Genomic DNA, 15,507 nt, shown 5'->3' with positions numbered 1-15,507 from the left:
TGGCTTAGCTGGAATAATATGATTGGAAGAAATAAGTGTGAGGGCCCCACACCCCCTGAAAATCAGGGGGGGCAAAGATTAGTTAACGAAGGAGAGTCCGTAAACTCCCCGTATTAGTCCGTGCGTTTAGAATTTTCGGGGCAGAGGTGGGTATGAGCCGTGTGGGTCTTACCTGGGCTTCTCACCCAGTTTGTGTCTGATCTTTTGTGGGCTGAAGAAGCGTAACGACGTTGGCCCTTCATCCACCGGTTTTAGCATTTTTTTTTGGGTTTTCTCGATTTATTTTGATTCCCTCGATTTTCCTGTGATCTAGAAAATTTTCATATAGAAGGTAAAAGAAAAGGGAAATGGTTAGCATCAGCCGGCCGATCACGCGTAGCGTTCCGCCACTCATGCAGCCGCCAGAACCAAGTTCCACCGGACGGTGCACAATGCACATCTTAGTGCAAAACACCTTATTCGTGGCACCACATGACTCAGTCCGCGCGTGACGCGTGCCTCTGCCACCTTAACAGTTTTTCTGCAACACTACCTGTGTTGCAGGAGTCCTTTCACAACAGCACACATGTTTCAAAAAAATTAAGACGGAAAAAATATTCCGCAACATCATTTGTGTTGCAGAAGTTGTTCCGCAACAACACCCATGTTGCAAAAAAGTTAAGATGAAAACAAATCTGCAACATCATATGTGTTGCAGAAGTCGTTCCACAACAACACCAATGTTGCAAAAAAAATTGAGACAAAAAAATAATAACCCTGTAACAGAATCTCTACTGTGAATGTTTCTGCAACATATGGTCTATTGCAAAGAAGGATTCTGCAACAATGCACTTGTTTCAATGATGAGGAAAGACTCGTGACGCTGGATAACGCGAGATCAAACGACTGTCGAGGCAGTGGATCTTTTAAAAAGATCCGCGGCCGACGCGTAGCGACCCCCAAAAGAAAATAAAGAAAAAAAATGAGAAGAATACAAATAGGAAAAACATAAACTGGAAAAAATGCCCAATCTCATATATGCTTGAGTATTTGAGAGTGATCTTTTTTTTGTATGTGCTTCTCTTGTTGTGTTGATCACATTGAATATGTCTTGAGTGTCTCACATCCTTGCCATGACATAGGTTGCATTTGCATTGGACTATTGCTCATGTGTGCGAAGGCAGGTTGAACTATCTGTGTCCTTTCAGATGGGCATGTTGGACGGAGGGAGTAGTTTTTCCCCACCTATATTACAAGCCAAACATTTAGGACATGGGCAAGAACTCTTCTGGCTCTCTCTTGACCCTACTTCATCGATTCCTCGATAGATTTGTGAGAGATTTGAGGGATGGCCTAACCATATCCAAAATTATTTTTACTCTCTCTTTTGACCAACCACTTTCTCAATTTGAGAAGTTACAAGCTTTCCCCTTTGATCTTGTTACTCTTGCGGGTGGAAACTCCTACTCCCTCCGTTCCTAAATATTTGTCATTTTAGAGATTTTAAATGGATTACCACATACGGATGTATAGACATATTTTAGAGTGTAGATTCACTCATTGCGTTCCGTATGTAGTCACTTGTTGAAATCTCTAGAAAGACAAATATTTAGGAAATGAGGGAGTGGATAGCGAGGGTCACCGGTGATGAATCAAATTATGATTTTACAACGTCCTTTATAAAGGTTTGGAGGACACCTCAAGGTCTACCGTGAGTTTAACCTCGCCTTTGTGGGGAAGATTCAAGGAGCAGTGGCAGAGCTTGGCCCAATTAGTTGGGTGGGCCGGCTGAAGGAAATACGTATCTGGGCTTATTTTGCATGGCCCAACAGTAGGTATACAATAGAAAAAACTCATGGACTGGGCGGGCCATGGCCCACTCGGCCTTGCTGTAGCTCCGCCACTGACAAGGAGGGAAGGTGAACCATGTTGGCGTCAAGAAACCTTGGTGGTTTGGCATCTCTTCAAACAACATTTAGCATCCCTCATAAGAAGTAAACATCGAGATAAATCTTCGCCTACGTGGGCTTTCGGTTAATTCTATTTTCAAGTTCAATTACTACTTTTGTCCCTTACCTTGCAAGTGTCGAGGAACTTTGGTGGTCTCACATCTTTCCAAACAGTGATTACCATCTCTCCAGGAAAGTGAACGTTCGGATATATCTTACCTCCATGTGATTTCGGTTAATTCTACTCCGAGCTCACATACTTTCCGTTAATTCTATCCCATGCAAAATTACTTGAGTTTTACTTTAGTCCCTTGACGTTGCAAGCCGCTCATATATATTATGCTCGTCATAGTTACATTTAGGCATCTTATAGTAGTTCGCAAAATCTAAACTTGTAAGGAAAAGAGCTAACATTTGTAGATATATATTCACTTTCCATGCAAAACTGCTTGCATCCCTTCGTATATTAACATAAAAATGAGAGCCGGTGATCCTGACCTGTATAAACACTGTACAAACAAAGATGCTCATACATACACGAACACTTACCCCTTGAACACACACCCTACCCTTATGCATCTCCGAGAGACCAAACTAACAAATCTTGCTTCTCTTCCATCATCATTTTTTTTTTGGTTATCTTTCTTAAACGTCTGCCTTGCAAAATTCAAACTAGAACCTGAAAACTTTCAAAGCAGACTGTGAAACTTACAACTGCAAGGGTTTAAACTCATGATATTTGAATTATTAAATAAACCTTCAGATGACACTCAAAGGTACTATTGGTCAAATTTGAACTTGACAGAGAAACCGGTTTAACACACGTTTATATCAAATTCAGCCAATTTTAACAGAAATTAGAAGACATTTGCACAAATTCAAAGTGCCAGAAATGAACAAGGACCAATGCAATCAACCCCCCCTTTAATAAATCAACTCAATAATCACCTAGCAGTAATTATTACACGGTCTAAATCTCTGTTGAAGTTTCAACAAACAACAAAAATGGCACAAGAGCTGTATGGATATTACGTGAAGCAGAAACTGTATCTCGTGTGATCTCTGCATCAACAGGAATGCGGGAAAAGCTTCTTCTCGCCCCAGAGTCCCTAGCAGCCTTGAGCCCATATAAGCTACTCCCTCCGTAAACTAATATAAGAGCGTTTAGATCACTACTTTAGTGATCTAAATACTCTTATATTAGTTTACAGAGGGAGTACTTCCTTTAGTTGAACTGCGCCTATTCAAGCTATAAATCATGGAAGAGGCGCCTGATTTGCTCAACAGTGGCAGGCATCAATGTCACGGGACATCTTTTATGCTGAAGTAAAACAATCGACAATGTCACATTACAGACTTGGAACACATAAAAAATGACAGCTTCTAATGGCTGGTTTAAGAGAATATCTACCTGAGAGACAGACTTGAATATGCAACTGTAGCAGAACACAAAACCAGAAACAGAAAGAACAGACGGGTTGTTGCGCTTTTGGCAGCACAGAGGGCACAGCGTCCTGTCAGTTGGCAAGGGAAGTCCATCTTTAGCAACCTGATGAAAGTTATAAGAGCACGATATCAAACTGCTGCCGTAAATAATTACAACTGTACTTCACAGACAACAGGCAACATCATAGTTGCAAAACTAAGAGTTACGATGTCATCCATGGTTCAGATCAAAAAAGTTGGTGTCGATGCCAGAGAATGGTGGTAGCTTTCTTGCAAACATTTACAAGTATATACCACATATACCTTTGGTAGCGGCGGCGGAGGAGGTGGGGGGTATACAGTCGGAGCTGACATTCTTTCTTCAGCAGATTGATACCACCACTCCATCATCTAGATAAGATCACCAGAAAGAGAACATTTAGTGCAGTTCCACATTCCACAGTGGAATCATGCTTTGCATCACAATGCATCTAACGCAGGAAGAACATGAAATTACACATTAAAAGGCGTTAAGAGAAACCACATGCCAGGACTATTATTCCATTCTACCTAAACTGTCCGCCTGTAAAGAAAGTTTATACGAGTGACAGAACCTTGAAAGATTTTTTAATCTCTTGAATTCCTAGGGAAGAAGTTTGAACTGACCTTGAAAAAGAAGACCGCAGCAATTAAACCAGTTTGTGCATAATCTAGAGTCGTGTGCGTACAATTAAGGAGCACCCTCTGAACAGTCTGCAGAGATCATATAAAAATAATCTTGTTGTAAGTTATGACTAGACAATTCATACTTGTAAGAAAATCCCGCTATTGAGTAGTGTCTGTCATTTCCTACCTTTAACCATGGAGGACCACGAAGTCTCTCGAGTTCACGACTTCTAATTCTTGATATCCTAGAAGATGAATCCATCTACTTTGTCAAGAAAAGGCAAGAGGAAGCATCTCAGCAGAATAACCATATGTTAATATGGAACGGTAAATGCTGTTTTGATTTTTTTTAAAGCTGTTATCAGCAAGGAAAGTTCAATGCAAAAGATTAGACATAATGTATGAATCATGATACTAAGCTCAGAAGTATGGTTCTGTATATGTTGCGCTACATGCTAACCAGTAATATACGCTCTAATGGAAATTGGTAAGTATTATACCAGCTCTTGTCCAGTAGCACGACAAACATGAAGCCCAAGCACATGAAGTCCTGGACTGTAAAATGCAGTAGCATCCAACAAATACAGCAACTGGTAAGCAAATGAAAGGCCTGCAAATCAATATAGGGCCATAAGTTAATTTATGTTGCCCGTGTAATGAAACAGACAGAGCAGCGATGCACAATTACTTCGCATCATCAAATGTATAAAAAAGGAATAAAGTAATAAAGTCTACAAGCATTGCAAAGTTATAGACGGACCCAAGAAAAGCCAGGTCATACAAAACTAACAAAACAAATCGCAAAACTGAAACTCGTAGGCATCTTTTAATGGTCATATATAAGAGAAATACAGATGAAATGAGCTTTCCAAAATTATCAGCTACAGAAAAGGCTTTAAACAAGTTAGGATTTATACAAGATGTTCATATATATGAGTAGTGGATCAACCTTCATGAGTCGCATGAATCCATGGATAACAAACACCTATTAGTGCCGCAAAATTGGTCCTAAGGCGCGTGAGATGTGACACTTCTCCAGCTGTAGTCTCAACTTGTGCTTGAGAAGTCTCCCCTTGTTGATCTGATACAAAGCCAGCTTCGTCGAATCTAACCTCACCCTGATCCCATAGGCTTGCCTGCAATCTTGCTTCTCTTTCTTTGTTATATACAGACTGCAACTTTGACTTGAAATACGGTAAAACAACCTATACAGATATTTGGAGCAGGTTAATAGCAGAATTTGCAAAACAGAGCTGTTTCATGATTTTCATCATTGCACTACATTACATATTTCATAAATCAATTTACAATCTTATCTTAACGAGACAAAAATTTAAAAACTAGATGATTAAATTTGTCAACTGCAGAATCTATGAAGATGTGCATAGGCTATTGAAGAAACTTGCGAACTGTATTGTAAAAGCAGAAAATCACAGCTTCAAATAGTATAAGAGCTTGAGTAAAGCACGTACTCCCTACGATCCAAAATAAGTGTCGCAGTTTTGACTAGAGGGATCAAATTTCAACATTGAGATGCTAAGGTAAATAAAGTTGCACACTAAGCAGATTGAGAACAAGTACATTAAGCAATTGGGGTCAATATGCCTGCAATTCAGGCATGGGCAGACTATCAGCAGCGAAGCGTATTATAGATACAGATTAAATATTACTCCCTCCAATCCAAAATAAGTGTCGTGATTTTAGTTCAAATTTGAATTAAAACCACGACACTTATTTTGGATCGGAGGGAGTACATGTCTTCATAGGACAGTAACTAAAACGAGGACACATAGATATTCACATCGTAAACCTGCTAGTGAGGTAAAGTAACCCAGGTAGTGATGTCTGCTGGAGTCTTGGTGAACAAGTCAGCTATGGATACACATTGCAAGATCACGAGGGGTTAACATGTGGTGAGTTTTGTTTGTAAGTGTTAACCTGATGAGATCCCAGATAAAAAAATGAATGCATTCAATAAAAGAAATCACTTTAGTAGGGCTTGGGTGGTTTGTTGCTCACAGGTAGCAGCTCAAAATTCAGCATAACTAAAACTATTTAAATCCAGAACGTAACAAAGCCAACATAAGATAATACTTCAAATTAATCTCTGCCAGGGGACATCATTACCAAAAATACAACAGAGAGGGTTTTCTGGCGCTTCCTTAGTGCAGAGTCATAGACTTTGACATTAGATTCTGCACCAGGATTACTTCTGTTCACTGAAACGTTAACAGGTCTCCGCCTGAGACCATATAACGACTCTGAAAAGGAACCATCTGAAAGATATATGCAGGAAAGTTGTAATCAAACACAATCACGATGGCAAAAGCTGGTAATATAATTACTTGTTTGCCGATAACTTGTCAGACTTGTTTTATCAATCATACAATTGAACTACCACAACTAGGCTAAATGCATAGTCCTGGTTATTTCTTTCATTTGTGGAATGAGTTGGTGTTAAGGCTTAAGCTGGAGTCATTCCATTCTTCTACCTTAATATGTTGTATCCATGGTTCTATTCCACAACCAAAAATAAATTCTTCTGGGATATACATTGGGTGACTCCACGATGAAGCTACTAATCGAATTAAAAGTTTACTTCTCTGCCACATAGTCGCACTAGATAACAGAAGTACTGGTAAGAACCTACCCTGCAAGTAGGATTTGAGATGTTGAGGTTAATGTAAGGCTGAATTAAGAGATCGGTGGGTAGCCTTATTTAAACAGCTATCAAAGGGTGGTGTATAATTTCTTTCTCAATGATGCGCACCATGCAGAGAAATAAATAGCTAAAGATTAGCACTAAACTAAATACTCCCTCCGTTCGGAATTACTTGTCTCAGAAATGGATGTATCTAGAACTAAAATACATCTAGATACATTCATTTTCGCGACAAGTAATTCCGGATGGAGGGAGTACATAATAATACATTTTCCCGTGATATTCCTATATTACCATTCCATTGTTCAAAATATGAAGGTTGTAAACAAAGTTCCTTTTCAACAGAAAAGGGAGTTCTGCTACAGAGACAACGAACCTGTTGTTCGTAGACTATGGGACTCAAGAACAGACATTAACAAAGCAAAGAATTCATCTTCATAATCTAAAACTTTATGCAAGGATGGCCTCCTTAGTGCAAAAACCTGCATATAGTATCGACTAATTAGCACTGGAAAGAGGGTGCATGATAAACTACGCAGACAGTAATAAGTTTGGCTAAGAAAAAAGTACTAAACAGGTCATAACTCGAAACTTTGTTCCTTTAACGAAAATCTTGTAAAACATAGCACTTGTCGTGTTCCAATACCTAGGCACTTTTCTAACAAACAGCCCCCGGTACAAGATCACTTAACTGCCTGAGAAACACCCGTATTGTTGATATAACAAAATTGTCTCTTGAGATTTTGGAGGGTACCCTTTGCAAGGCAAATTTTCTGCCTTGTTATGTGCAATCCATCCTAAAATAACTTCTTGTGACCAGAAAAAGAGGGGAAAAGGATGTTCTTAGCTTCTAAGATCAAAAGTAAAATTGTAATTGACTTTCTCAAATATAGGCACATCCATCAGTTGTGTGCATCCTGGAGCCTGCAACTGAAAACAAGCACACAGAGGATACTGGTACTTTGCCTCGTCATATATTCGTTTTCAAAGTTCTGTTGCGAGTGGTAATCTTGGGTGTTTTTCAGATTGCCATTATATTGAGTACCATCTATATTGTTACCTGGATTTATTTGCCAGTATATCTCAGCTCATTGCATAACAGTAGGGATCCATGAGTGAGAATTCTGAAGGGAGAAAAGGCTAAGATTTCAGGGTGGTTAACTCGAATTAACAAGCATGCTAGTTTGAGTTATCAAGTCGATTATTCAGGTACAATATTATATGTTCGGATGTTCCCTTCATCGTCAAACATATACAGTACATCACAACCCAGCAATGTTCCCCTAGCATTCAGCTCAGCAACAAGTGAACTCAATATCCCTCTAAAAAGAATACGTGAATCCAATTTGGCTGAGCTGAGCTCCCCCCCTCCCTGCCCTCCGCACCACCGATCCGCGGGCCACTCCGGCCGCGGCGGCCACCAAACCCGTGGCTGCCCGCGCGGGCAGTTGCGCCTCCCAACGGCCGATGGCCCCCTCCGCGTCGCTGCCATCAACGCCCCTCGCCCCCCCCTGCTGACCGCTCGGCATGGCCATCTCCTGGATCTGGGGAAGATCCATCTGCATCCTTCGGTCCGTCCGACGCCCCGGTCTCGCCGCGGTCGCCCTGCGCTCCATCTCCGGATCCGCCGTGTATCCTGCTCCGGGGAGAGTGCTCCCATGCTGCTCCACCTCTTTCCTCCGCGGATCTGGCCGCGTCCCCCCCTTTGGGGCGCCCCATGCTCAAATCCATCGTGGCTTTTCCATCCCCGCCCGCCGACCAACCCTCTTCAGGCAATGAGGACGGCTGGAGCACTTATCGCTCGCGGAAAAGCCGGCGCGCCATTCAATCCTCGCCGGCTCATCCTGCTCCCCGGCGCCCTCCCCGTCGCCTCGCTTTCAATGCTTCGGCAGGAAGATTGGCCTTCTTAAAGCGCTTCAAAGGGCTCTGCTTCCGCTGCCTCAGCACGGAGCACCGCCGCATCGACTGCAGAGACCCTCTCCGCTGCATCTACTGCAAAAAACCCGGCCACTTTGGTCGGGAGTGCCACCTCAACCCTCGCCACCGCCCCGCCGGCGACCAAGTTCGCCCCAGAGTGCCAGTGCACGAGCACCTCCGTTTCCCCCCTCCACCACCGCCTGCACCCATGGCTGCCAACCGCCACTTCCACACCGACCCCTCCCGCCGCCCACGCGAAAGCCACAAAGTCATCATCTCCACGCCGGCCATGGAGCAGCAGGAGACCATCCTCCGCCACCACGTAGTGCTGCTCACCGCCCTCGACAAGGCGTGCCCCACCAACCCATGGCGGTCGGCAAGGCCCTCGAGAAGCAGCTGCGCATCCCCTCGCACCTCCTGCGGGTCACCTACCACCACCCTGAAGACTTCTTCGTCCGCTTCAACCTCCCTGCGCACCACGACCTGGCCGTCCGCCAGGGCTCGGTCACCGTCGACGGGGGCGTGCTCCGGATCAAGCCCTGGCACGAAGATGACCACATGACCCACGACAATTTCAAGCTCCATGTCAGGGTGGTCATTGAAGATCTGCCCATGCAGCTGTGGTCGGTCGAGGGGGCGGAGGAGGCCCTCGGCGACCGGTGCCGGGTCGACCGCCTCGACAGCAAGACCTACGACCAAGGGGACACGAAGACGTTCGGCGCCTGGGTCTGGGTGTGGGATGTCGCCCACATCCCAATCAAGCGCACCCTGTGGATCATCAAGCGTGGCGCGGGCAGAACGGAGGAGATGTACGGCTTCTCCCCCCCGAGCCGCGACGTCACGCCTCCGCCATGGGTCCGCCGCAAGGACCTGCTCATCCACGTCGACCTCGTCGAAGATTGGACTCCGCTGTCCCCGCGCTCCTCTTCCTCCCCGCAGAGTGGCCTCACATCGTCAGAGTCCGACAGCGACACCAGGCCGTTCCCTGCAACGTACCCCGGCACCTGGATGATGAAGATCGAAGACGGCCAGGCCCCCGACCAGCAAGGCCGCGCGCAACGCCCAGGACCTGCCGTGGCCAGCATTGGATGCCGCTGCATGTCCCTCGGCGGCCCCAGACACAGCCACGACGTGGACGATGGAGGGGGCCGGCGCTCCTGGAAAGACACTCTCCTGGGGCGCGGCTGTCCCTCCCATGAAGCTCCTGCGGCGGCGCCCCCCCCCCCCCAGCAGCGTCATCAACGTCAGCGCAGCCGCACGCCCACCAGCCGGCAGGGCCAACACCACCACCGTCTCAGCTTCTCCAAGGACAAGCACGCTCCGTCCGCGCGCACCCGGACCCCACCCCGCTCCCAATCAGAAGCTGCACCCAGGCGCACCTCCCCGGACCCGGTGGCTGCTTTCTTCGAAGAAGCAGCAGCGCTGGCTCCCCCTCCCCCTCCGCCCCTTGCTGCAGCAAATGATGTCGACGTTGCTGTCGCGGAGGCGACAGCCGAGCCTCTCTGCTTCACCGACAACGACAACTGCAACCCCAAGACTACTACTGCCCTCTCTTCCCAAGCTTGCCGTGCCCCTGCCCCATCCACCTCTTCTGTTGGTGTGCAGGTGGGCGCGGTCACGCAGAGGGTTCAGCAGATGGACATCAATGACCAAGACGGTGTCGCGATCCCCCGCCGCCTCTTCACCGACGTTCCGGCGCCCATCCTGCCCCCTCCCCGCCCGTCTGCTCCGAGGAAGACGCGGACTGCATCAGCTCCGGTGCGTCAGAGCGCCCGCCAGGCCAAAAACCGCTCGGAGGTGCCGGTGGCGCACCGTGCAACGCTTCACATCATCCGCGACCTCGGGCTTCTGGGGCCAAACGACAAGATGACCCCAAAGGAGGCCGAAGCCCTGATCAAGAAGTTCGATGAGCCTCTCACCGAAGAAGACATCTACGGCCTTGCAAAGCTCACACGCCAGGATCCAGTAGCTCTTCGCATCGCTGCCGGACTCGCCGGCCCTGATGGAGCTCCCCTCGGGGAGGCAGCTTAGATTATGTTACCTAGTTGTAGTTGCTTCCTCCAGAGGCAGTCGGTCCTGGACTGGCTCAAGTTAGGTTTCATGAATAGTTTCAGGTTAGAGGTTCAGTTCTCATGTCGACGGAATTTGGGGCCTATTGGTGGCCGTCGACATGCCACGAATGTAGCTGAAGTGTATCTGTTCGTCTTCATCATTAGTAATTCTAGTCTCTGGAGCAAACTCAAGTGTCCAAATGAGTAACATCAATTGTGCGATCATGTCCTGGAATGTCCGGTGGCTGAACTCAGCGGCAAGGCGGGAAACAGTTAGAGAGGTAGGAGCGGCACAGCGACTCGCCATCCTCTGCCTCCAGGAAACAAAAATAGAAACATGATCTCAAACCATGATTAGGGACATTGGCGGTAGCTACTTCAAAGATTGCGTAGTACTTCCGGCGATCGGCTCCAGGGGCGGAGTTGCAATCTTCTGGAATCGTGATCTTGTGTCCGTCTGCTCCCAGGCAGTTGGTCAATTCTCCATCACAGCCACTGTCACTCTAGTTAGCTCGGCATCTAGTTTCGTCCTCACATCAGTATACGGCCCTTCTGACGGCACCAACAGAGACGCCTTCTTCGCTGAATTAGCTAGCACGGCACCTCCTGTAGGCACTCCATGGCTAGTTAACGGAGACTTCAATGTCATCTACGAGGCGAGAGACAAGAACAACCACAACTTAAATAGGAGGTTGATGAGCAGATTTAGATCAGCTTTAGACCCGGCGGCGCTCAAAGAAATCAAATGTAAAAATAGGAGGTTCACCTGGAGTAACGAACGGGAATCGCCCACGTTAGTTAGCATCGACAAATTCTTCGCTAACCTAGAATGGGAAGCCCTCTTTCCCTCCTTCATGCTCGTCGCCGCATCCACAACCTGCTCGGACCACTGCCCCCTCATCCTTGCCAGTGCCACCGCCCCTCCTCGACGAGCAAGATTCCGTTTTGAAAGCTTCTGGGTCAGTTTTCCTCACTTTAGAGAAACGGTGCAGCGGGCATGGCAACGCCCCGCCACGCAAACCTGCGCCTTCAGCAGGATCAAAACAAGACTCGAGCGGGTGGCCAAAGACCTGAAGATTTGGAGCGGCAGTTTATTCAGTGACGCGAAGATGCAGTTCCACATTGCTTCTGAATTAATCCTAAGATTCGATGTGGCCATGGAAAAGCGCCAGCTATCCCCAGCTGAGTTCAACCTGAGGAAGCTTCTGAAACAGAGGATTATCGGTCTTGCGGCCGTCGAGCGTGCGCGTCGTCGCCAAGCTTCTCGGATAACATGGCTCAAGGCCGGAGATGCAACCACTGCTTTCTTCACTGCAAAGGCCTGCTCAAGGAGGAGAAAAAATTTCATTCACTCTCTGCGATCTGAAGATCATGTGGCGATCGAGCATGACGAGAAGGCTGCCACCATTTATGAGCATTTCAAGAAAATCATGGGAGCCGCTGAACCCAGGAAATGCACCGTTAACTGGGAAGCTCTAAACCTGCCAACGATCCAAGCTGATGGACTTGATGCTCCTTTCACTGAAGCGGAAGTTTGGAGAGCGATCATTGAATCCCCGGCAGAAAAAGCCCCTGGGCCTGACGGTTTCAGCGGACAATTTTTCAGAAGCTGCTGGGACATCATAAAAGATGAGGTGATGGCAGTGTTCAACCAGTTCCACAGCCTATCCGGGCCTTGCTTCCTAAGAAAGATGGAGCTGAATCTGTGGGAGATTTTCGGCCGATAAGCCTCATCAACTCAATTGCCAAGCTCATCACCAAAGTACTCTCGATAAGATTGGCAGAGAAAATCTCACTGATCATTTCGCCAGCTCAGAGCGCTTTTCTAAAGTCAAGATGCCTGCAAGATAACTACCTCTATGTCAGGAACTCAGTTCGATCGTTACACCGAAAAAAGAAGCCGGCCTTGCTGATTAAACTCTCGAGCATTCGACTCGGTCTCCTGGGAGTTTATGTTTGAACTGTTGCAGCAGCTGGGTTTTAGCAGTCGCTGGAGGGACTAGATTGCCATGCTTCTCAGATCATCCTCATCCGCTTTCCTGTTGAACGGTGACCCTGGCATCCCTCTCATCCACCGCCGTGGGCTGCGGCAAGGAGACCCGTTGTCCCCGCTGCTATTTATCCTTGCCATTGACATCCTCCACCGGCTCATAGCAAAAGCTGCTGATGAAGGCATTCTTGCCCCGCTGCCTGGAAGAGAACTGAAACTGCGCACCAGCCTGTACGCGGACGATGCTGTCATCTTCGCAAACCCAGTTCGGGAAGAGCTCGACAAACTGTTTCAGATCATCACCAGCTTTGGGGAAGCCTCAGGCCTGCACCTCAACATCAGCAAGTGCACCATCACGCCCATTCGCTGTGATCACATTAACCTTCAGGAAGTTCTGCATGCGTTTGGCGGACAGATTGTTGCCTTCCCAATACGCTACTTGGGATTACCAATAAGCCTCGGGCGTGCCAAAATGGTTCACTTTCAGTTCATCCTGGACCGCATCCGAGCTCGTCTAGCTGGATGGAAGCATAAACTGATGAATATCGCAGGGAGAAGAGTGCTTGTTCGGAGCGTTCTCTCGGCGATCCCAACTTTTGCACTCTCTGTTCTTCGGCCACCAAAGCTTCTCTTCAGAGAGATTGATAAAGCCCGCAGAAAGTTTCTTTGGACACAAGATGAGGAGCTTACTGGTGGCAAATGCAAGGTTGCCTGGAAGCAAGTTTGTACGCCGACGGAATACGGAGGCCTAGGCATCCATGACCTACAGAAATTCTCTCGCGCTTTGCGACTCAGATGGTTGTGGCTGTCATGGCAAACTGAAGACAGACCCTGGAAGGGCTCGGACCTACCTTGCGACAAGGAAGACAAAGCTTTGTTCGACCATGCAACCTCTGTAACTCTTGGAAACGGCAGAACAGCTTCCTTCTGGCAATCCCCATGGATCACCTCTCCAAGCCTTGCCACTCTGTTTCCAGGACTGTTCAAGCGATCAGGGGGCAAAAACAGATGCGTTGCTGATGCGCTTGAAAATGACAAATGGGTGCTGGACATGAAGATACGACCCAACGAGAACCTGATTCACAGCTTCATCATCCTATGGAGAGCACTGCGGGCCGAAGCAATATCGCTGCAACCACAAGTGGATGATAAGATCCCCTGGCATCTTCACAGCGCGGGCGTCTACAGTGCAAAATCTGCTTACAAAGAGCAATTCAGCAGCTTACTGAAGACGGACGACAAACACCTGATATGGAAAACATGGGCACCTGGAAACTTAAAAGTTTTCTTCTGGCTCTTGCTCAAAAACCGTCTTTGGTGCAACGATCGACTCCAATGCAGAGGATGGGAGAATGGTTACTTCTGCGCTCTTTGCACAAGAAACCTTGAGACGTCAGTACATCTCTTCTGGGAGTGCCCGGTCAGTAAGGAAATATGGCGAAGGATCTCGGCCTGGAATGAATGTGACAGGCTTCTGCGCCTTGCCGCTCCCTCAGACCACAGCACCTCCTCCATTTGCATCATGCGCAGCCTCATTCAACAATCAAGACCAAGACTCAGAGAAAAGCTCAAGACAATGATCTTCCTCGTCACATGGCACATCTGGAGGGAGAGAAACAACAGAATTTTCAGACACGAGCCAAGCCAAATCTGCTCTGTGATCGCAGCGATAAGAAGAGATGCAGAGAGTTGGAAACTAGCAGGGGCCAAATGCCTGGCAACACCATTAGGAGATCCAGGCTAGACAGCAGGATATCCCTCCTCAGCCCTGGTGTTCAGGGTCTTCGAAACCAACCTCTTGTAACCACTCATGATCACTTGATCATGAACATGTTTCCCGCTCTCTACCTGCTTAATATATGAATGCCGGTGGTTCACCGGTTCTTTCAAAAAAAAATCACTATTCCTCACGTAGCAATTAATTTACCCAAGTCATTGCAGCTAATCAAACAACCTAAAAAGACGAAATACTGGCTTTCAGCGGCAGCAGAAGCAACTTTTCCAGCTGCAAATATTGCGTATTACTGTCTTCCCTGGGTAACTACATTTCGTGGCCTCACCAATCAAACCTAGCATATATTCAATGAAGCAAATAAAACACAAGCAGAACTCGCACTCTCAATCATCCACTACAATGTAACGCACGAACAGACATTATTCGAACAGTCATAAGCACCCAATACTAATAGACGCAGCTAGTTAACCAAACCGGATCGATGGGCATGATCGCATCGGAGAGGGGGCGGTGTTTTACTTACCCCGAACGAGTAGGAGAGCGCCGCGCGGAGGCTGGCCGGGAGCTGCTGCGCCGCGGACATCTCGAAGAAGGTGGGCCGTGCGCCCTGCCCTCCCACCTGGAACAGCATCGCGCCGCCGCCGCCGCCGCCGTCGCGGCCTCCTCCGGGTGTAGGGGGCGGGGGATAGGGTTAGGCCTCGAGCCTATGTTGCAGACACGGGGTCTTGGCGAGGTACGGCGACGGAGCTGTATTCCGGCGGCGGGCGGCGGGCCGCGGGGTTATCCGGTGGTGCGTTCGTGTAGCCCAGCGCGTCCACGCCGGTGAGAGAAAGGAAAGGTGGGGCGCAAAAGAGAAGCTGTGAGGGAGACGGGTCCAGACGTGAGGGAGAAGAAGAGACTACGTTTGGTTCGTGGGATTTTTATTTACTTTTTAAAACTTTTTTAGACAATTCCACGAAGCTTTTATTCAAATCGCAATATTTACATTTTGTTCTTTTTGAGATGAACTAGGGACTTTATTAGAACTCAATGACGTTCGGAATACAAATAACGTCTGGTAAGCACCCTAACCACATGTGCGGACCCACTCACAATGATACAGCTGCCTTAACTAAATCATGAGCTTCAAAATT

The 15,507-nt window shown here is 47.4% G+C and overlaps 1 protein-coding gene across 6 annotated transcripts; it reads right to left on the bottom strand.

The window, feature by feature from the left end:
- Positions 1–2,835: 2,835 nt before the first annotated feature.
- LOC123120682 (peroxisome biogenesis protein 12) lies at positions 2,836–15,256 on the bottom strand. 6 transcript variants are annotated; one of them, XM_044540690.1, is made up of 13 exons: positions 14,898–15,256; positions 13,908–14,241; positions 13,715–13,835; positions 13,491–13,606; positions 7,058–7,163; positions 6,147–6,295; positions 4,969–5,224; positions 4,520–4,629; positions 4,207–4,281; positions 4,020–4,106; positions 3,678–3,764; positions 3,340–3,477; positions 2,836–3,249 (listed from the first exon to the last, which is right to left on the bottom strand). In XM_044540690.1, the coding sequence occupies exons 4-13, from the start codon at positions 13,578–13,580 to the stop codon at positions 3,178–3,180; spliced, it is 1,170 nt and encodes a 389-aa protein (XP_044396625.1). In that variant the 5' UTR covers positions 13,581–13,606; positions 13,715–13,835; positions 13,908–14,241; positions 14,898–15,256; the 3' UTR covers positions 2,836–3,177. The 6 variants fall into 6 exon arrangements, with proteins under 6 accessions (XP_044396625.1, XP_044396637.1, XP_044396613.1 ...); XM_044540702.1 differs by lacking the exons at positions 13,491–13,606; positions 13,715–13,835 and having other exon boundaries at positions 14,898–15,255; XM_044540678.1 differs by lacking the exons at positions 13,491–13,606; positions 13,715–13,835; positions 13,908–14,241; positions 14,898–15,256 and adding exons at positions 11,416–11,719; positions 11,843–13,481.
- Positions 15,257–15,507: the final 251 nt, after the last annotated feature.

Source organism: Triticum aestivum, chromosome 1B (assembly GCF_018294505.1).
Source record: "Triticum aestivum cultivar Chinese Spring chromosome 1B, IWGSC CS RefSeq v2.1, whole genome shotgun sequence".
Classification (NCBI taxonomy): domain Eukaryota; kingdom Viridiplantae; phylum Streptophyta; class Magnoliopsida; order Poales; family Poaceae; genus Triticum; species Triticum aestivum.
Note: the sequence above shows the minus strand (reverse complement) of the source record. Positions and strands in the feature narration are given on the sequence as shown.

Coding starts and splice junctions, on each gene's coding strand:
- LOC123120682 (XM_044540673.1), bottom strand. CDS start 11,550: ATGAGGGGGCAGTGGTCCGAGCAGGTTGTGGATGCGGCGACGAGCATG. Junction 4,630..4,968: donor GATTCATGCGACTCATGAAG/GTTGATCCACTA, acceptor ATTGATTTGCAG/GCCTTTCATTTGCTTACCAG. Junction 3,765..4,019: donor CTGCGGTCTTCTTTTTCAAG/GTCAGTTCAAAC, acceptor GATCTTATCTAG/ATGATGGAGTGGTGGTATCA.